At 41.7% G+C, this 20,184-nt stretch overlaps 4 protein-coding genes across 7 annotated transcripts; 3 read left to right on the top strand and 1 right to left on the bottom strand.

The window, feature by feature from the left end:
- The first annotated feature begins 2,957 nt into the window (after nt 1-2,957).
- Nucleotides 2,958-4,075, top strand: LOC130538859 (apolipoprotein D-like). The gene is made up of 4 exons (XM_057056820.1): nt 2,958-3,198; nt 3,268-3,389; nt 3,572-3,660; nt 3,733-4,075. Exons 1-4 carry the CDS (start codon nt 3,079-3,081, stop codon nt 3,972-3,974), a joined length of 573 nt encoding a protein of 190 aa, XP_056912800.1. The 5' UTR covers nt 2,958-3,078; the 3' UTR covers nt 3,975-4,075.
- Nucleotides 4,076-5,858: 1,783 nt separating this feature from the next.
- On the bottom strand, nt 5,859-8,194 carry apoda.2 (apolipoprotein Da, duplicate 2). Of its 3 annotated transcripts, none has more exons than XM_057056680.1 (7): nt 7,923-8,194; nt 7,626-7,689; nt 6,988-7,249; nt 6,793-6,918; nt 6,594-6,715; nt 6,257-6,345; nt 5,859-6,170 (listed from the first exon to the last, which is right to left on the bottom strand). In XM_057056680.1, the coding sequence occupies exons 4-7, from the start codon at nt 6,910-6,912 to the stop codon at nt 5,929-5,931; spliced, it is 573 nt and encodes a 190-aa protein (XP_056912660.1). In that variant the 5' UTR covers nt 6,913-6,918; nt 6,988-7,249; nt 7,626-7,689; nt 7,923-8,194; the 3' UTR covers nt 5,859-5,928. The 3 variants fall into 3 exon arrangements, with proteins under 3 accessions (XP_056912660.1, XP_056912661.1, XP_056912659.1); XM_057056681.1 differs by lacking the exon at nt 7,626-7,689 and having other exon boundaries at nt 6,988-7,095; nt 7,170-7,249; XM_057056679.1 differs by lacking the exon at nt 7,626-7,689.
- Nucleotides 8,195-11,266: 3,072 nt separating this feature from the next.
- On the top strand, nt 11,267-13,203 carry apoda.1 (apolipoprotein Da, duplicate 1). The gene is made up of 5 exons (XM_057056541.1): nt 11,267-11,421; nt 11,601-11,739; nt 12,078-12,199; nt 12,314-12,399; nt 12,532-13,203. The coding sequence occupies exons 2-5, from the start codon at nt 11,623-11,625 to the stop codon at nt 12,765-12,767; spliced, it is 561 nt and encodes a 186-aa protein (XP_056912521.1). The 5' UTR covers nt 11,267-11,421; nt 11,601-11,622; the 3' UTR covers nt 12,768-13,203.
- A 347-nt stretch (nt 13,204-13,550) lies between these two features.
- On the top strand, nt 13,551-20,078 carry LOC130539030 (COP9 signalosome complex subunit 9). Of its 2 annotated transcripts, XM_057057099.1 has the most exons (4): nt 13,551-13,763; nt 14,233-14,305; nt 15,989-16,036; nt 18,526-20,078. In XM_057057099.1, the coding sequence occupies exons 1-4, from the start codon at nt 13,668-13,670 to the stop codon at nt 18,561-18,563; spliced, it is 255 nt and encodes an 84-aa protein (XP_056913079.1). In that variant the 5' UTR covers nt 13,551-13,667; the 3' UTR covers nt 18,564-20,078. The 2 variants fall into 2 exon arrangements, with proteins under 2 accessions (XP_056913079.1, XP_056913080.1); XM_057057100.1 differs by lacking the exon at nt 15,989-16,036.
- The last annotated feature ends 106 nt before the right edge of the window (nt 20,079-20,184 follow it).

The raw sequence follows: 20,184 nt of genomic DNA, 5'->3' as shown, positions 1-20,184 counted from the left end.
ACACCATCCTGTCGGTAGACTGCAGAAATCCAGAACATCGAGCCTGTTTTTGTTTTCTTGTTTTTTTTGGTTTTTCCAGTCCGAGTGTCGGAGGTGCTGCGCTCTCCAGGGGGCCAAAGCGTTAACCCAAACACACTTGGTGGTAATTTGCTAGAAATCCGGCTAAATGTTGGCTAGATCATCCTCTCAGACCTCCTAATCTGACAGTTTGTGCTCACCAACCGCTTACAGCATGCACGTCTCTGTGTGATGTTTTAAAAAATACCTGCTGAGCAGCATAATTCCTAGTAAGGCCAGAAGCAGACATGACGTGAAACTGCTTTTCTAACTCCTACATTCTGTAGGACAACTTTTGGGGGTGGTGAGGCTCCTATTATTGTTGTGTTGCATGTGTTGTGTTGCTGCATGAAGTTCAGCTCTAGTAGCCACTGGTAAATGGTCACGTACTTTGTGAGCGTCTGCTTCACCGTCTTAACTGCTAGAATTGATCCTCATTTAGCTGAATTCTTAATTCAAACCAAATTCTCATCAAATCTCATAAATGTACTCACATTAGTCTTGTGTGCTTGCAGTTACTCAGCAGCATTTAGTGTAGAAACCTGTTTTTTTTTTCAAACTGATATAAGAAATAAGAACAGGTACAATTTTTTTAATCACTTCACTTTTTCAGCATTTGTTTACTTCTTCGTATGTTTACTTATGTTGTTTACTTCACACTTGGGCAGGCTTGTGCTGAGAAGTGTGAGAACACCTTCAGAGCACTGCCACGGTACCTCTGAGCAAGGAACCAAACCCCAAAGCTCTGCAATGAGTTTGCGACTCATTTAAGCTGCCTTTGCCCATATGCAGCTGGCATAGGCTCCAGCACCATCCCCATGACAGCAAAAGGGACAAAGTGGTCAAGAAAAAGAAAAGAAAAATCTAATCCAACATCACCATTAGTATCAGCAACAGTCCTGTTAAGAGGGGCTGTCAGTGGGTTGTCGGAAGCACATTTAAATATCACAGATCAAAGCTAACCTCTAGTTAAAGAGAAGGATGTGAAACCAATTCCTATTAAAGACGCAAAGCTTTCATGGTCCAAATGTATCCAGTTGTTACAGATCCCACACAATCCACTGACAAGATCCAAGGAAGAGACAGACCCAGCTAAAATATCATGGCACATATATCCTATAATGTTTTGGGTCGGGGAGTGGGGGTGGTTCTGGAACACCCAGAAGAACCACCACATTATAAGATTTCATAATATACAAATATACAAATGTATTATCTAACTGTCAATAGTTAGTGAACTCAGTTAATCAGTGGCATCTAAGTTATTGTATCCTGTATTTCAAGAAATGTTTTCATCATATATGATCGCAACTTCATTTTCATCCTCACACGATTTGCTGTGATCGGCCATTTCTTTGGTCATTTAATCACCGTTGTTTTATTATATTGTGGTTGTGGACCAGTTAAGTTTCAAGTTAAAGCAGGAATCACAATTTCCATGTAAACAGCTGACAGTTTTTGTTTCTTTTTTCCCACAAAAAACACATGAGAAGTTGGCATTTATGCATCATTACATTCATCTTATTGATAGGAAACCTCATTAGAGGGAGGATGTGTAGTGGGAAATACATATGTCTACTTGTATACACTCTTTCATGTCTTCATAGTTCAGATTTGCTCACGCATTCAACTGCCTACATGGAAGACTGACAGAACAGGCTGTCCTGTGAAACCCACAATCTCACAGAACGCCTTGAATGAAAAAGATAAAGATAAATTCCCAGAAAAGTCTCTCAGAGAATTAGACACACACACGCACACACACACACACACCGATGAAAATGATACTGAAACCAGATATCCAACTGATGACGTTAGAATAAATGAGTACACTCACAGTGGCATGGTGTGTGTATGTGTGTGTGTGTTTGAGGGGGGTGTATTGTTCATCTGTTCAATAAATCCGCAAAGGCCAAACCAACAAAGCCTGTCCAACAGACGACATGGCAGACCCAGTCAACTGGCAAGACAAATCCAGTAAGCACTAAGCTAAAATATAGCAATGGCTAAAATATTGTTTCCTATAAATCCAAAATGAAAGAAATCATTTTATTGTGTTGTTTGGGTGATGTTTAATGGTTCAGTAATGGGGACGATGTGTTGGCGAAGTGAGGAAAAAGTCCAACAAATGTGGAAAGAAAGACTCATACAGGACTTAAGAATTATGAGGGAGATTAAGGCATCAGACCTAATTCAACTAATTTAAAAGTCGCCTAAGTGTAATCTTTTTATGGGGGATTTCGGCCCCTCTCTTCAGCATTTGGTATTATAGAGTCACATTGAGGCGAAAGGATCAGAGCAGGTTAAACCTCAGGAAAGAGACTCTGGTGCAGCATAAACAACAGACACCAGCCTCCTTCCGTTAACGTGAGCATAATCTGGTTTCCGGATCACTGCGGTGTCCCGTGCTCTCCTCTGCGGACCGTCAGCTGCATGGGAGCTTTAATCCCCAAGAGACGCTAGCTTTACCTCTTTGGCGCTCACAAATCCTGTTTAGGTCCTGATTCACCTGATACTGTAGGATCATGAATCCGTAAAATGAACGGGGAGATCTTAAAAGCACTGTAATAAGCAGCTTAATGTATGGAATCCAGTCCGTGATCAAATCAATGCACTAGTAGGAATCCGCTTTTCACTTATCACAGGTGTGTTGACTGCATATTTTCACATGCAATTTTTTTTCTGTGGGATCGTTTCCACATGTTCTCAAACCTTGACCTTTCACTCCCTTTTTTTTAACGTAACCCTTCAAAACCTCTTTACTCGTATGAGGGGCAAACAAAAACATCAACAGCAGCAGGTGTTCACTTGCACATAACTCTAAAAAATGGCCAATAGGCAGCAGGGAGGAGCTGAGGATAGCATGTAACCGATGCATATAAACCCCATCAAGACTGCCTGGATCCCAGCCATACAGGAAGCAAGCAGGAGGTCTCCACTGCTCCACGCCGCTGTCACTTTCTTTCTGACTGAACGATAATCCCTCTTTTTTGTCGACGCCTGCAGACTGTGAAGCAAAACATGAACGCCTATCAGGTGATTTCTCTCGCCCTGCTGTCAGTCCTGGCAGCCGAGGCTCAGGTCATCAAGCCGGGCAGATGTCCGAGGCCCGCCGTTCAACAGAAGTTCGATGCCGCCAGGGTGAATATCCAACTTCCACACTGAACACACTTGCAGGTCTTGGATCTGTAACCTGGGTGTCCTCCACAGTATTTGGGCACGTGGTATGAAATCCAGAGGCTGCCGCACAGATTTCAGATGGGACAGTGCTCCACCGCCAACTACAGCCTGAAGAGCCCCGGTGTTGTTGGAGTCCTCAACAGAGAGCTCCGGTAAAGGCTGCACAACTCTAATAAATCCAACCAGAATTAAAAAAAACAAACAACCACATACAGCAGTTTTATACTTCTGTATAATTAAGTCATATACATTTCCCCCATGTTCCTCTAAATCATTAATGAGCCGAATGGGGGAGTTTCTGCTGAGTATATATCTAATATAATGTTTTATTTAGTGCTGATGGGACGGTTGACGCCATCAGCGGCACTGCTGTTGCTAAGGACCCCTCCGAGCCCGCTAAATTGGCAGTTTCCTTTTATGAGAGTAAGAATTTCTAAGTTATGTTGAACATTTCTGCTTTTATTATACTGACAGGAAATGCTTTCGCCCTTCCAGACTCGCCCCCCGCTCCGTACTGGGTGCTGGCCACCGATTATGAGAACTACGCTCTGGTCTACAGCTGCACTAACTTCCTGGTGCTGCACGCGGAGTTCGCGTGGATCATGAGCAGGCAGCCCCACCTGGCCGAGGAAACCATCCAAGAGCTGCGCGGCACCCTGTCCTCCATCGGAGCCGATGTCGACAAGCTGCTGAGCACCAACCAGGACCCAGCCTACTGCAGCGCCATGAACCAGTGAAAGGATCAGCCTAGTGTGTATTTATTGTGTCCCGTGCAACGTCAATGCAATAAACATATTTAAATATATATTGTTTTTTGGGGGCCTTGTTTTGAGCTCTGTCATAGTCACAATTGATTGTTTGTGTCAGAGCTTTATATCATCGGTGGATGAAGGATTATATTTATATTTTTAAAGCATAGCATTGCAGCTATTTTAGTAGCCTCGGATCCTCCGGATTTGAGTCCATTTCTGGATCTTCCATGTGGAGTTTTTATGTTCTCCTCATGTCTGTGTAAGGTTTCATCCAGTTTACACTCACGGTCCAACATCACCATTAACTTGGCTCTAAATCATGCCTAAATGGGGGCTCTTCTGTGTGGAGTCTGCATGTTCTCATTGAGTCTTAGGAGGTTCTATCAGGCTTCCTCCCACAGTCCAAAGACAAGAATTTAAGATTTAGGTGAACCTGTCTCCTACTCCGACCCGGACAGGACGAAGCCAGCAGCTGGGGGTGAATGGCATGGAGGTTCCTGGAGTGGCTGTCCTCCTCGGAGCAGAGCTGCTTCCACCTGTACTGAGGGGAAATACCATCTTGGTTGGTGTGCCCTTACCTCTTGGTAAGGTGTGGGGGTCCAGCCTCTGGGGTGCCCATACCAACTGTCCTTTGGCTGCGACCTAGTTGTGTGTGGGTTTGTACACATACGACCCAGTTGTGTGTGGGTTTGTACACCAAAGTGTGCATGATAAGTGTGTGTTTGTGTTAACTGGGGGGGCGGGACATGCTGTGTGAGGTGTGAGGGCACACAGGTCTTGTGAATGGACATGATTATGAGTGTAGACCCCTCCAAACTGCGTGGGCAGCATGTTATGTTTTGAGAGCTGCAGGGCGGCATCCTGGTGCTCTCCTGGGGGGCGGGGGTGTGCTGCCCCTCATCGCCTGGTGTTGGTGCCTTTTGCTACATGCGCCTTCTTCGGCCGCCCTTTGCTTTTCTGTCCCTGGATTGTGGTTGAGCACGGACTGGTTGGCCCTTACGTCTGCTGCCCAGCAGGGGTCATTGGGTTACCCATCTTTCTGTGCTGCTTGTGACCCGTTGCCTGGTTCAGTGTGGTGTAGTTACGGGGTCCCAGTCTTACTATTTAGTACACCAAGTGGCAAATTTAACATACCGGTACACACATTACACAGATGTAAACACACCATATCTATAGCTACAGATCTGCATGAAACATAAGCAATCGTAGAGACAATCTTTGGCTGCACTATCACACTTGTGAAAGTTCACTGGGTGGCTTGAAGGCAGATTGTGGTTGCTTGATTTCAGTGCTGCTGTGGTCTGAATTTGTTTATTATCACCATCATGTACTGTTACATGATGTTCAAGTATCAGTGTCCAAATGTATGAATACACATGTTAGTGGGTCCACAGGGGCAGATGTATACATTGGAGTGTTAGTTTTTGATTCATTTCAAAGTTAGTTCTTTTTTTTGTATTGTTGCTTTTGGGGTTGTTTTCTTTTCCCTTCTTTTGATTGCTTGTCTGGTAGTTATTTATCTGTCTTGCTGTAATCGTTCATCAGCTTGTGGGTTTCCCAGCAGTCGGGTTCGAGGTACAGGATGGGTTTGTCTCGCCCATCCTGGCAAAAAAACAACTGACACAAAGAGGCATTCAGATGCCAATTCTGCGTGCCTCACTGCTGGACAGGACAAGGGAAGAAAAGCTTTTTTAAAAGATGGATTTGAATTAGCGAATCAGCTACATTGAATTGACGTCATGTGTGAGTGTGTGTGTGAATGGTTGTTTGGTTCTATAAGTTTGCACTGTGCTGATCTGGGGACTTGTCCAGGATCTACCCCTCCTGTCACCATCTCATCCCTCTTTGACAATATACAAAAAACTTAAATATGGTTTATTTCTTTGGGTTTATTATTTAGGGTTTATTTAGAATTTCTTCATACATCAACCATGTGAAGCTACTGGTCCATAGCCCTGCAGTAAGTCTCATCCTGATTGGTTGGGACCATTTTGTCCACGTTGACCCCGACAGAGGACAGGATGCTATGCAGTTGTTCCATGGTCTCCATGGACAAGGTGGGCTCTCTGCTCAGGATCCAGGACAATTCGGCGCTGAAGGGGCCAAACTGTGTGCAGCTGTAGACCAGAGTGTGACCCTCGTAGTCTGTGGACAGCACCCAGTAGGGACCAGGGGGAGAGGCTGTCGGAGAGATTGGAGCATTAAAGCCGGTGGAGTCCCCCTAAAAAAATGAATGTTTAAAATAATTTTGAGACTGAGAGGGTTACTTTCGTAGAAGGAGACCTCCAGCTTGGCGGGCTCCGCGGGGTCCTTCACTTTAGCAGAACCGACGATGGAAAAAACGCTCCCGTCATCGCTATAAATCAGAGTTAAGAGAGAGTTTAATGTAGCCTTCATTTTGAAAAATATCATTTAGAATGTGCATTATCACAGGTCGTGTTGACCAGGCAGAGCTTGTGATGGTTTCTGTGGTGACACTGTCACTGTGAGGCCATTTTTCCCCCAAGAAAAATGATTTCGTGACTGGCAAGAACCTACGGCTGCAATTTTGAGGGGAAGCAGCGAAACTGTAACTCTGAGACGTGAATTTGGACAAGGACTCACAGCAACTCTCTGTTCAGGACGCCGATGACGCCCGGGCTGGTCGGGGTGTATGTGGCTGTACCACACTGACCTTTCTGGAAGGTTGTCGGCAGCTTCTGGATCTCGTACCACTTACCGATGTACTGCAGAGAAAATGCAGGTTTTTCCACATACCTCCACAGTTGGTCCAAAGAAATGGAGGTAAGTATCTTATATTCACCCTTGTGGCATCAAAGTTGGCCTGGACGTCTGGTTTGGGACATTTGCCAAACTTGATAAGCTGAGCGCCGGCTGTCAGGACGGACAACAACGTCAGGGAGATCACGTGCACGGCCTTCATTTTCACCTGTAGAGAGGAAAACAGGCATCAATGTCAGAACAACCCACGGACGTAAGAGACAGAGGAGCTGCCTACCTGTATCTGCGCTCTTCATCGACTTGTAAAGGGTCTTTTATACTGCACCACCTCCATGATTGCTCGCTGTCTTCTCCCCCTTCCTCCCGTGTTTACACATCAGGATGCGTGAAGATGCAGAGCGAATGTGAAAGTTGGCAGCTGTTCAAATGCGTTCAGTGTTCAGTGTTCAGCACACTTATCTCTATGGCAGGGCGCTTGCGTCATTCCTTTTCATCCCTATCTGTCAGACCGGCTCTTTCTCAAAGAGAATCATGGTACGCTGTAAAAGACGCATAATAAATACACACGGCATAAAAGAAAAATCACAAATCTGGCAGTGCTTCAAGAGACAAAGCACAGAACTGAGAATAACGCGACTTCTGTCACTATACAGACCATTCTCTGCCAGTACAGTATTCTGTTGTCACCAAGAGAACTTCTCATCAGTCTAATTGTGCCATCAGATCATGTGACCCCCGGAGACGTCAGGGGACCTATGCTACACTTGATGCAACACTTTATAGTAAAGATCATGGTTGCAGCATTTAAAATGTGTCAAATATAACAAAACTGTTGTCCCAAACTGCTTTTGATGTAATCCAGCACTTCCGTGTGAAAATTCAGAAATATCAAGCGTGGAAGGATCTACTCCTTACTCTGTCAGTGATCCCACTGGAGCTCCCATGGAGTCACTTTCTGACACACAGGATTCTCACCAAGCTTCATTGTTTTAGAGGAGTGAAGCAGACTGAGGCCAAAATGATCATTTTCAGACATGATGAAGTTTAGAAAAGAAGCAAATAAAGAATACAGATGGTGTCAAAGTTTAATCTGTTTACTTCCTCATATTTAATCTTGGTTAATTACAGAGAGTCTGGCTGTTTCCTTCCATGCACACCTGCATCTAATCCAATCAGCTGAGGCACTTAAGCACAGATCTTCCTCTCACTTACCGCTGTAGAAACCTCCTTATGGACTCCCAGTGAATTGTTTTATTGCAGCTAGTTGTTGCTAGCTAGCTAAGCTGTACAGCAATGGAGGGTCACAGTTTCAGTTACAAAATACATCAATGCCTTAAGCTCATCTTTTTGGTTTAGACAGGGAGAGGAAAAATCCACCAAAAATGATTGATGGAGAAGGTTAGAATGCCAATAACGTGTGGGAACAGAGCACAAGTTATGATCTTTGACAGACAGATAGGATCACAGGGAGTTAATTACATAAGAGAAAGAGCGGATATGGACACAGGTGAATCTCATAAAGGTAATTACAGTGGAGGGCAGCAGGAGGAAATGTCATGCAATTCGAGAAGGCAAACAGACTTTCAAAATAAAACAGGAAACACTGGAAATTAAAATGCACTTCACACACAAGGGATCACTAAATGTTCAAAAATATTGTGTACAACTTTTAACGTCAGAAGTTTATTCAAGAAGACCAGATAAATGAGAGTTAAAGAGAGATATAAAAACAGTAAGCATGCAATGTATTTCCCACAAACCAGTCTGGTTAAAGATGGTCTCCACTCCAGAAAACTCCAGGATGAGAGTTTCAATAGTCTGCTGCCAGAAATCAAAATAACTTATTCAAAATCATTAACTTATTTTAGGATTCTTATTGGTCTAGTTCATGTTTTCTACACTCATCATCTTAAAAACAAAACTGTCATTCTCCATCTTACAAGAGTTCACAATATCCACCCTCACTTTTGAAACATTTCTTTTAGTTTTATAAAGGGGAAAAATGCCTGTATTGATAAAAGTAACAGTATGGCATCTTACTTTGAAGCATAAAAAAACCTAAATTTTTCAACCCATCAGGATGGATGGTTTATTTATTTTCTTCTTTCCATCAATGAAAAATGATTAAAATTTTGCTGTGCCTTCATTAGTAACATATAAGATAAAAATTGCTATAAATATGTGGTTAATAATACAATACAGTAATTCCTTACAAGATCATATTCATGGGCTGCCATCAAATGGAATGATTTACTCTCCAGTCTCAGATCAGATCAGGCCTTTGATGTGTTTTCAATTCCTTACAAATATCCGCTGCTGAACCTCTGTGTAAAGTTTCACACACAGAGATTCAGAGATACTGTTGTCAACATCAGCAGCAGCTGGCCATATTCTCAAAGCTTCAGGGTATTTGTGCATGTGTGTATACAGGTGTGTACATGCTCGTGCAAGCATGATGATGACGAGTGACCCGATTTTGTTGGTCTAAGAGATGTTCAGGATACACATCAGCCTCAAATTGGACACAGTTGATGGTACTTCTGCTACTAACGCCACTATGACCTCCACCTGAGCTGAGCTTGAACGTGCCTTTCAGGTCTTTTCACCTTATCTAGCAGATCTGGATGGCTGGGAAGCAAATGAAGGAACTGTCAATGACAGATGATGTGTAAAAGTAATATCAAAATAAAGGGGCTCTATTTCACATTGTGGTTGAAACTGATGACGCACTGATCAAAGATTGTCACTGTAAAGCCAATTCTTGGGATTTAACGTCCAACACAGGTTTGACAGAGTACAATCAACATGCAAAAAGAGATAGAATTCTTATGGGGACGTGTCAGTGAGGCGTTAGAAGAGAAGAGCGCCATCTACTGGAGCTCCGGCCGGTAAATGACACATGATGGCAAAATAGAAGCTGGCTGGGATAAGAAAAGTGAAACTTTTGTTGAAAATACTCCAGGGCATCAAACTTCCTCTATACTATTTTAAATTTTAATATTTTCTCTGCTGAGCAAGTTTCTGTGCATTTTTTTTGAAGGGAGGGTTCCATTCTGGAAAAAAAAAAGCCTGTCGCTCCGTTCGAACTCTCATGATTGCAGCTGCAGCCACAAATGATTCCGGCCTGAAGTGTATTAACTTGAAATGGATTCGTTTGATCTCTCCCTTCTCCAATTTGCACTTGGAGCTGAAGGCCTTTGACAGTGTTTGGTGATTGCATTTGTTTGCAGGTCTAAACGGTTTTGCGCTTTGACCGGCTGCTATTTATATCTTCTACACAGATTATTTATTTCTTTTTAGTGAATCTGAGTGTGATTTTACCACCTCATCATTGCAGGTGGAATCATTGGTGTTTGGAAATTCCCTTCACAGATGAACGCAGGGACCTGAGAGGCACATGTAGGTCAGATAATAAAAATCCATAAGCAGAGGAAGAATTCATAATAATAAGTGATTTTTTCTTCTCCGCATTGATGGAGTTCTCTGATTCTTTCCCATCAGACTGCCTCTGATTGAAGTCACACATCATGGGAAACTAAATGGATTTCTCCATGACTGCACCCACACAAGGTCCGTTGTTTGAGGAAATATTTCGAATTTAACGATGGAACTTGAAATCTGTTTTGGTGTTCATGACCTCTGTTGATCTGTACATCGAAGAAAGACTTTCTCGTCCTGTCCTCCCTTTTATTTGGAACCTTGGAGAGTCAGTCTTCTCCAGGTGAACAAAACTCAGTAGTTTAAAACGACGACTTATTGGTGACTAATGCTGCGGCGAGAGCGGCTTCAGACATCTGTGTGTGCACGAGGGGATTATGAGTCAGGGAATTTTGCATTTTCTGAGAAGAGCTGGAATGAGCTTGGCATTAGCTTCCAACACTTTGGTGCGTTGGAATTCCAACTTTTATACCAACAAGCTGTATGCTTGAGGAAAGAATGATGTGGCAAGCAGGCAGGCAGGCAGGCAGGCAGGCAGGCAGGCAGGCAGGCAGGCAGGCAGGCAGACAGACAGACAGACAGGCAGGCAGGCAGGCAGGCAGGCAGGCAGGCAGGCAGGCAGACAGACAGACAGACAGACAGACAGACAGACAGGCAGGCAGGCAGGCAGACAGACTGACTGACTGACTGACTGACTGAAGTCAGATGACAGAAGGAATAAAACATTTTAAACTGAGTTTATTTCTGTCTGTTTCTGGGCTCAAAACATCAGCAGTGATATGGATCAAATATGGAAGCCAGCAGGGGGCGGGAACAAAACTCATCTTTAGTGAATGTGAAGGACCCTATGTCTAATTGGATTAAAATAAATCAAATTCAATTTGTCAAAACCCTGAAACTGGAACATTTGTACTCTTAGATTTATTTCTTAGATATATATTATCTGTATCAAAAATCATTCATTTTCATTCCGTTAATAACTGGAGAGTGAAGAATTCTTACATTTTGAAAAAGAAAAAACAACACAAATCCTGCATTTGTAAGGCAGGAGAACATTCTGACTTGGTTATAACATTTCTGCTGGCATGTCCCCATGACTCCACTTTGCTAATAGTTTACTTCATGTCTGAAATAAAGCGGGCTCGACACAAAGACACCCACTGATGCCGCAGAGCCGCAGAACTGCGATATCTCACAGCGAGCCACGTCTCCAATTCAAAACGGGGATTTGTCCGAGGAAGAGAACCTTTATCTGAACATCCAGGCTTCAGAGGTGTGGGAATGCTTTTGTTTTAAATAAGCACAGTCGCTGGTGATTTTCAATTTATATGGAAAAATATTACTCAGCGGGTTATTTTCTTTACCAAAATGTGTCAGTCATCGAGTTTTACCTTGCATTTGAAATGACCATTCTCTTCTTCACACTTTGGATCAATTTTATGCTTTTTGCAGGGGAAAAAGGCTGGTTTTCACAATGAAGACATCTGTTCTGCTGGCGTTTTCATTCGTCCTCCCGCTCATCAGAGCTCAGGTTCCTCACTGGGGCCCATGTCCAGAACCAGATGTTCAACCAGGCTTCAGTCTCAAACAGGTACAAGGTCTTTGTCAACGTGTAGGGTGTCGTTCACGTATCACACTTCCCTCTTCAGTAGGAAGTAAGTGGAAGGCAAAAACATGTATTTTAACCTTTAAAAATAGAATACACGGAAATTGTGAGAATGTAATCTAGATTAAAGCTAAATTCTATCTACAGGAAATAATAAAATGCAGTACTATATTTTTATATTTACTTTCATGTTGGTTAAAAATAGGTTAGGTGGGGCACCTGCTGCATATTTTACTGAAACCACTGAAGTATGCAGATTTATCCATACCCTCCATTGGTGGCATGAAAGATATTTGAGCACCTGTGTGGTTTTGCCCTTATAGTTCATGGGGAGATGGTTTGAAGTGGCCAGACTGCCGGCGCAGTTTGAGAAGGGACGGTGCATGGAAACCAATTTCACTCTGACAACAGGCAGCACCATTCGAGTGGTCAGCTCTGAAGTATTGTAAGTCCGGTCTGTAGTTTCTCTGTGCAAACGTAGAGCCAAGGGGGGTGATACGATATTTGCATAGACAGCATTTTCCATTGTCTAACTTGAAATGTATTTGGAATAAAACAGCAAAGGTCAGACGAGGAAAATTGAAGGGACTGGAGTCATAGAAGATATGAAGAATCCTGCCAAGCTGGGTATAAGTTACTCTTACGGTGGGTCATAAAGCTGATGGAGTTACTGTGATTGATTGCATTTCACAATGTCTTGTATAGGTAAATGTATAGGTACTTATACACTTAATAGATAAATGTTTCATGATATAAATCCTTGCTTTTAATCTCTAGTCTTGCCATACTCCCCTTACTGGATCCTGGCCACTGACTACACAAATACGGCCCTGGTGTACTCATGCACGGACATCCTCAGGCTCTTCCATGTCGACTTTGCCTGGATCCTGAGCCGAACTCGAACTCTGCCGGAGGCCACCATCTTAAATGCCAAAGAAACGTTTGTCAACAACCACATTGACGTGAGCAGGATGATTGACACCAAGCAGGAAGGCTGTGAGAAATATCTGTAAAGATTAACAACGCAGGGTGGCGCTGTTTTGCCAAAAGAAAAGATGAATCTGCTGAAATATGGTCGGAAACTGGTAATAAAGTTAGATATTCTGTCAGTTTATGACTAGAATCTAGTTTTCCTGTATGTTAAGGAAATAGAAAATGTTTACATTGAAAACTAACCGTGTGCCTATATTTGCCATTGGACTAACAACTTAGGATTTGCGTGTGTTTTAGAAGTAAATACATAATATCTAAATACATTGTTTTTATCTGCCCTGTTTATTATTGATGGGAAAAGTGTCATTCGTAATGAAATTGAACATGTTAGTTAAAACCTGACTTACAAAAATCATGTGTGTGAGAGAGAAAGGCTCTTTTTCTAACACAAACTGGAAACACAATGCATCTAATTTGTGGATGAACATCAATAAAATTGATTTCATGTGGTCTGAATTTATAGCTGCATCTTCTGATTGAAAACATTATTTGTACTCTGTGTTAATGTTTGCATATGTGTGGCACACCAGGACATGTGGCTTAATGTTAAATTTTGTAGAGGGGGTGAATGATAAAAGAAAATTGACAAGTGCTGTCATGATAAAATAACAGCAGACAGTAGCCGGTTTTGTTTTCTAGACTTGAATAATATATATATTTTTAAATAAACTAAAAAAAATGGGATGTGGGGGTATCCTTCAACTAAGATTAAATCAAGATAAACGTTGTCGAAAATAAACACCAGTAAACCTTCCATCGGAACGTTTAAATGTTGCCGTGACCGTTGTTTCATACCGGAATTATTTACGCTGCCCCACGCTGTCCGTGTAGTTCACACCACGGTCTAATTTCTGTCCTGCTCTACAAAAAAATAGATTTGCCGACTTGGTCAGGCTTGAGGCTTTTTTCTTTTTCCATCCATGCCCTTAAAAGATCAGTCAAACTCGACCGTCATGAAACCAGCTGTAGATGAGATGTTTCCGGAAGGAGCCGGTCCATACGTCGATCTGGATGAGGTCCGTCAGCCAACCGGCCGGCTAATTCATCTGTTTATAGAATAGGAAATAGACGTTGAATGGCTTTACAATCATCAGCGTTTATTAGCTTGTTACAGCGCCTTACCTTAAAAAGCTTTGACCTATTTGCGCGTGGTTCAGCAATTTACCATCAAATAGTAAAATATTTCACATTTGCACAATGTTTATTTGCAGACTAATTAGATTTCAACATTGTTTATATACAATTACCTTTCCTGCGTTGTAATGCAGTTAATCAACCATCTAGATCTGCTATCATGTTCAGTATTTATTTTATTGTATTACAGAAAAGTCAAAGTATTTTTTTAGGGACCTCTTATTTTTGTGCATTTTCCATACATCTGCACACTACAGAAAGTAAACAAACAAATGTGAAAAGTGATGATGATTATTCGACAACTTTCTCTTTGTATATTTATGCATCAAAAATGTGTGTGTTCTGTGGCAGGCTGGGGGAAGCACAGGGCTGCTGATGGACCTGGCTGCTAATGAAAAGGCTGTTCATTCCGACTTCTTCAATGGTAAAATATTAATCTCCAAGTGACTTAGCATGCATTTGGAGCAGGTTCTGGGTTATGACTACACATAAGCAGAGCCATAATGTCAGTTCTGATATTTCACCCCATTTTCAAAGCCACACATAAAGTAAACTGATGTTGATGTGTAACTAGTGTTACAGCAAAGTTTTCTGTGCCTTGAATGCATGGCAGTGTTTTTCTTTTTGTTATATTGAATGATCCTTGTGAATAAATTTACTGCACTGCTAGTTTGGACCATATGCTGCCATGTTTTCAAGGCCACTGCTTTTGCAGGGGTTTCTGGGGAAAAACAGGACAGGATTTTTGTTGGACAAAGAGACCGTTTTCTGTATTTTTCAATATTTACACCGAATATTTAACTCTCAATCAAAGAATAATGCATTTGCCAGAAACATTGTGGTATTTACAGTAGGTTAGACACCAAGTGCCACCCAAACGGCAGCATTATTTAACCGTTAAGTATCTAAATAATCTGTTTATAAGGTTTGACCTGTTATTTTACCCTCTGATACCTTGGAATCGCACTTTAGCTCTAATAATCTTTCCGGGACTGATCAATTATATATTTAATTCCTAATGAATGTTGCTACTAGGTTAGGGAGAAAGACTCTGGCGACATTGGAAACTCTCTGTTAGACCAGATTGAATCTATTAGGACAGGAGTTTGCTTCACCTCTGGGCGTCAAGAACACTGTTGGTTCCACAGCAGGAAAGATCTTTACTGGGCCTCTAAACATTCCTCCTAGCCCTGCCCCCTTTTACAAACTACATTTTATAATGTAGTGTGATCTCTGTCCTGAGGCTCAGCTACATCAAACAGCCACCACTTTTTTTGCCACATGCAGCACAGATTCAACACAGACTTCTCAACAGGCGCTCTGTGGATGTTGTTATTAAGAGGCTCATTTAGAGTGGCAGGTTTTATTCCATCCTCAATGAAAGACGCGGGTCGCTTAGTCGTCTTCAGGCTTGTGGAATGCAGCTTCCAGTTCCCTGGCCTACATTTTAAACGTTCCTTTACTTAAACAATCAGCAACGCAGCGGCTCAGCTCTTTCATAGTCAAGTCAAAATTTCAGGTATATTTATGCTGCACAAGGGAGGTGGGAACATTAATTTAGTATGCTGGTATTGCAGCTGTTTTCACCTTGTCTTAACAGATACCTTAAGTGGTGGGATCAGCATAATAAAGCAAGGTGGGAATGCTGAAAATTAACTGAGACTGTGCATAAACACATTTAAAAGTAGTTGAAATATGTAGATATAAGATAGATACTATGTATATTATCAATGGAGCAAAACGTTTTTGAATACAGGTGGAAAATATATGTTGTATTTACTAATATAAAAATGTGATTCTTCTTTTTTTACAGGTATTTTCAGTACTAGCAAAGATAAACATAAAGAGGGCTATTATGGGTCTTTATTCTGTACCTAAACTGTGACAAGCCATGAATCAAATAGTATTGTTAAACATATACATGTAAATTTACTTCAGTTAAATATAGAATAGCTACAATAAGCCATCCTCGAGGGTTCTAATACTAGCAGCTGGTATCAGAACCAATTATAGGATCCTAATTATGACTTTGTATTGTTTGAGGAGAAATACTGTGATATATATATATATATACAAATATATGTCTGTCTGTGTGGTTTCTCTTCAGGTTCTCTCTGTTCCACCGACTGTTCAAAGACAAGTGTCGGAAGTATAGGCGAGTTGTCTCGAAATTGACCTTAGTTGTGAATGTGAGCGTGAACATTAAACCATAAAGCATCACAGAATAGCACAATCATGAAACAAAACATTGCAATAAAGAAAACAATGAAATGATCCCCCGTTCAAAGGTTTACATAAACCCAGTGCTTCATTCTGTGTGTTGCCACCTTTAGCATTGATGTCAGCTTTCAGTCTTTTGCGAATGAGGCCTTTTATTTCCACAGGTATTAAAGCCGCTTATTCTTTGTGGCAAAAAGCCTCCTTGTCCTGTGAATTCTCAGGCTGGCTTGCACATTATTGATATCCTCAAATTAGCTGAATGATACCAAGTTCAGGAGGCTGTGACGACCCCTCCATAACCTCCATTTGGACTTGGCTTTTTTTCCCCCTCATCATCATATTGTAAAGTCCAAGCGCGTCCTGACTGTGCAGCTTCTGGGTTGATAAATGCAACCTCTGAGCTTCACTTTCGGGGTGGGGTACGTTTCCTTGTAGGCCTTGTTGATATGAAGTGTTTATAGGTGAGACCATAAAGTTCAATCTTGGTCTCATCCCTCTAAATGACTTTGTTGCAGAAGTTTGGAGCCTCGTCTAGGTGCCGTTTGGCATATCGGATGTGGGCAGGTTTGTGGTGTTGGCACATAAATGCCTTTTTTCCTGGCACCTCCTCTGTGCAGCCCCAATTTTTTTAAACGCCTTCTTATTGTGTGTCCTGAGGCAGCCACGCTCCGTTTTTGCACAGAAGCCTGTATTTTCAGCTGAAATTGCTTGTGGGATTTTTTTCTTTGGCAATTGTGGCTGAAATGTCAGCCTGCCTGACCGTGGCGCCATTGCAGATTAGCACTTTCAAGTATTTGGATGCCTTTTGATTTTTAAGTTCAGCTCCTTTTTCTCATGAGGCCTCGGACAGTTCTTTTCCTCTCCCCATGGCACTGTATCCAGAAAATCAGTGCGGCTCTGGATGAAGTGGTCTTTATTCACACGGAAGAGATTCACTGTTTTTTTTTTAGATAGGAAGTCTAATTACAATCACAAAAGTCACAGGGCTGCACATTTATCCCTAATAGTAAATTATTCCTGTGTGATTGTTCATCAGGCAACCATATATAAACTTTTGATTAGGACCACTTCGGAGATTCACGCTATCATTATGACTTAAAATGGGCACCTATGATAATGTGATAATAAATTAAATGTAGCTGCTTCAGAATGATCAGCTGTGTTTTCCCAAAAAATGGCCAATATTATTGAAACCCTGCCAGGTTGTGTGTAAATGTCTGAGCACAAGTTTATAAATGTACTTATAGTCAAATTCATATCAGTCGGCGATGACAAATCATCACGTAATAACTTTATTTGTGTCCTTTAATGCCCCATTGTAAGAATCGTTAAATTTATAGGGAATATCTAAAGTGTTTTATCAATTCACCCTGATTTTATATACTTCTGAACTTATAAAACCAGTAAAGCAATAGTGCCGGGGCAATGACAGGACGTGGAAGATAGAATCCAAAATGCGTGCAGGAAGTTCACTTTTGTGTCAGTAAAATTGAAACAATGTCAAACACGTTAATGTCACTTGTTGAACTTGAAGATGTCCGCATAGTTTTGGCTGTAAGACCAGCAGTTAAATGGTGACAAAGGGACTTTTGGTCATTCCCGTCTTTCATTGTGGATAGTGTGTTTTCTTTTTCTGGTGCAACTCTTTAATTAGAAGCAAAATATTGTTTTTCTTTGGTGGGCCGTGCGACCTTTGTCTTCTTTTTGCTTGACAGCACTTTTAAACACAGCAGACTGTGAATTCTTCTGTGCTGTTTGCAAACAATAAATGTAAAAAATAGGCTTCAAATAATCCACTGATTTGTCCAAATGTCAGCAGCATGAAAAAATGACTAAAAAAAGCATTTTGTAAGATTTTATAGATTAACTACTTCCTTAATCACTTTCCGCTCATTGCTTTGCAGTAAATGTGTCAGAAAAGATCAGAATAAAATGTTGATTAGCAAACAGAACGATCTCAGGGGCAGAAATTCGTGAAAAAATGGCAACAAAAATCAACAATACGAGACAAACTTGAGGGAAAAAATGTGGGGGATCAGTCAGGGAGCTGCAGAATCTCCAGAATGCTTCACAATCTTTTTTTTTAACGCTCATTTTCGCGGTCGCTGTGTCGGCGGTACCCGGCTATCGTCAGGTACCTGCGGAAACTGAGGATGTGCTGCCTTATTCCCATGCATGTTCATACAGTTCCCTGCTGACCTCTGACCTCGCAAACAGTCAGAGGTACAGCAAAAGCACTTGGCAGACTCATCAGCTCATGCTTTTACTTTTATCACCGTGCACCCCTCTAACCCTCCAACCTGTAATGCCACTTTATGAGGAAATACCTGCCTAGTGGAAACGTTTGAAATAGAGATGGTCTATTATTGTTCCTTTGTCTCACCGTTGAGAAAATCATTAAGTTTTTCTGTTTTCCTTCCTCAGATTTTGAGGATCTGTTTGATGATGATGACATCCAGTGACTAACGTGCCTTCGGCGTACTGATGGATGAGCTTCAAACCACTCCACACCTCACTTTTTTTCCCCCTCCTGAGGAGAAGAGACCAACCATTTACAGTCTAATGACATACAATTTCCTTTCATAGTTGTCCTTGTTTTAGTTTTTCCTCTAAAACATCCTTGAAAAGTCTTCAGCAGCTCCAGATGTTTTGAAATTCTTAAGATCCCAAAGATTCTTCCATACGGGCCATGTTAAAATTATGAGCTCGTATTGTGTTCCTGTCCTGGACTGTTTCTAAAGTGGATTGCAGGTTTGAGTGTGCTGGAGACCACCTGTTAGCAGCATAATTACACCTATGATGGGCAGAGGCTCCATAAGCTGTCGCCCCTAAACACACTGCAGATGGCATTTGATAAATGATGGGCTGCTTGATTCTCTTGCATTATTTTTGAGATGCTGTCAATAGTCGCGTGTTTTACGTGCTTAGGTTTTGTATAGATGTAGCACAGTTTTCTTTATATGACTGGAATTCTTGATGCTGCGAAAACAAAATCAATAAGTTCAAACTCTGAATACTGCAAACATCAGTTATTTGCAAATTTCTGCCGAAGAGAAATTTGTTCCCCCCCGCACTGTGCCACTTCTTATAGCTGTTATGTTGTTCACAAACCAATTTTCCAAGGCTGTATAGTATGAATGACTGTAAAGGTTTGTTTCCACAGACATAATCCCGTTGTTTGTGCTGTATGGATCCCATACATCTACGTCAAACACACTAGCTGTGTGGTTTACACAGACACGTTATTCTAGAAAACTGGTTTTCCACTGTTCCACTAACTAGTAAAGGTGGTTGTAATTTTAGAAACCTACAACATCTGGTGCTGACTAGTATGCATTGGATTTCAATGTCAAGATCCAGCATGTTAAAGTGGGATTAAGTCGAACGCAGCAGTAAATGACTGAGATCAGGGACCTTCTGCGGATAGGGACCTTGAACAGTAAGCTATAAAGGATGTGGGAGTATTTTTTAGTTTTGTTTTGAAATGTTCTGAGTGCTCTGGGCCTCTGCCATTATCAGTCTCTGGGTAATCACACACACTGCTGTCTGTAGATTACATCACCACCAACAAAAGTGTTGGTGGTGATGGCAACATATATTTTGATTCTCACGGCATCATAGCTGAGTGCTGGTTTCACATGGTTAGTCTTTATTGTGTAATTAGGGTCTCTGTCAGTATCAGCACCACAGAGAGCGCTGATCTGAAGGCAAATAATGGCTTTGAGAAACACAAATAGGGTTTTATAGCTACTTGACTCAAGTCAGAGACAGATAAAAGCCTTTTGAACAGAACAAAATCCTATTTCATAAAGCTCGCCGTTCAAAGAGAGCAAGAATTGTGCCGCAAGCATAGAAGACTTTTAACCATAATGTACCAAACAGAGGTAATTACACCGTTTGGTGTTAGGTTTGCTTCACTAAATCCGCCACAGATGCAATGAGCCTATTGTGACAAATAAACGTGTTCAGAAAATCAAGGCTGTCTGGGTAGTAAATATATTGTTACACAACAGAAAGGATTAGACAGGATTAGGTTAAAGCTACACACAAGCAGGTGTTTGAAAGAGATTCAAATGGTCAGCA

Source organism: Takifugu flavidus, chromosome 15 (assembly GCF_003711565.1).
Source record: "Takifugu flavidus isolate HTHZ2018 chromosome 15, ASM371156v2, whole genome shotgun sequence".
Lineage (NCBI taxonomy): Eukaryota > Metazoa > Chordata > Actinopteri > Tetraodontiformes > Tetraodontidae > Takifugu > Takifugu flavidus.
The sequence above is the reverse complement of the archived record's forward strand: the minus strand, read 5'-3'. Positions and strand labels throughout refer to the sequence as shown.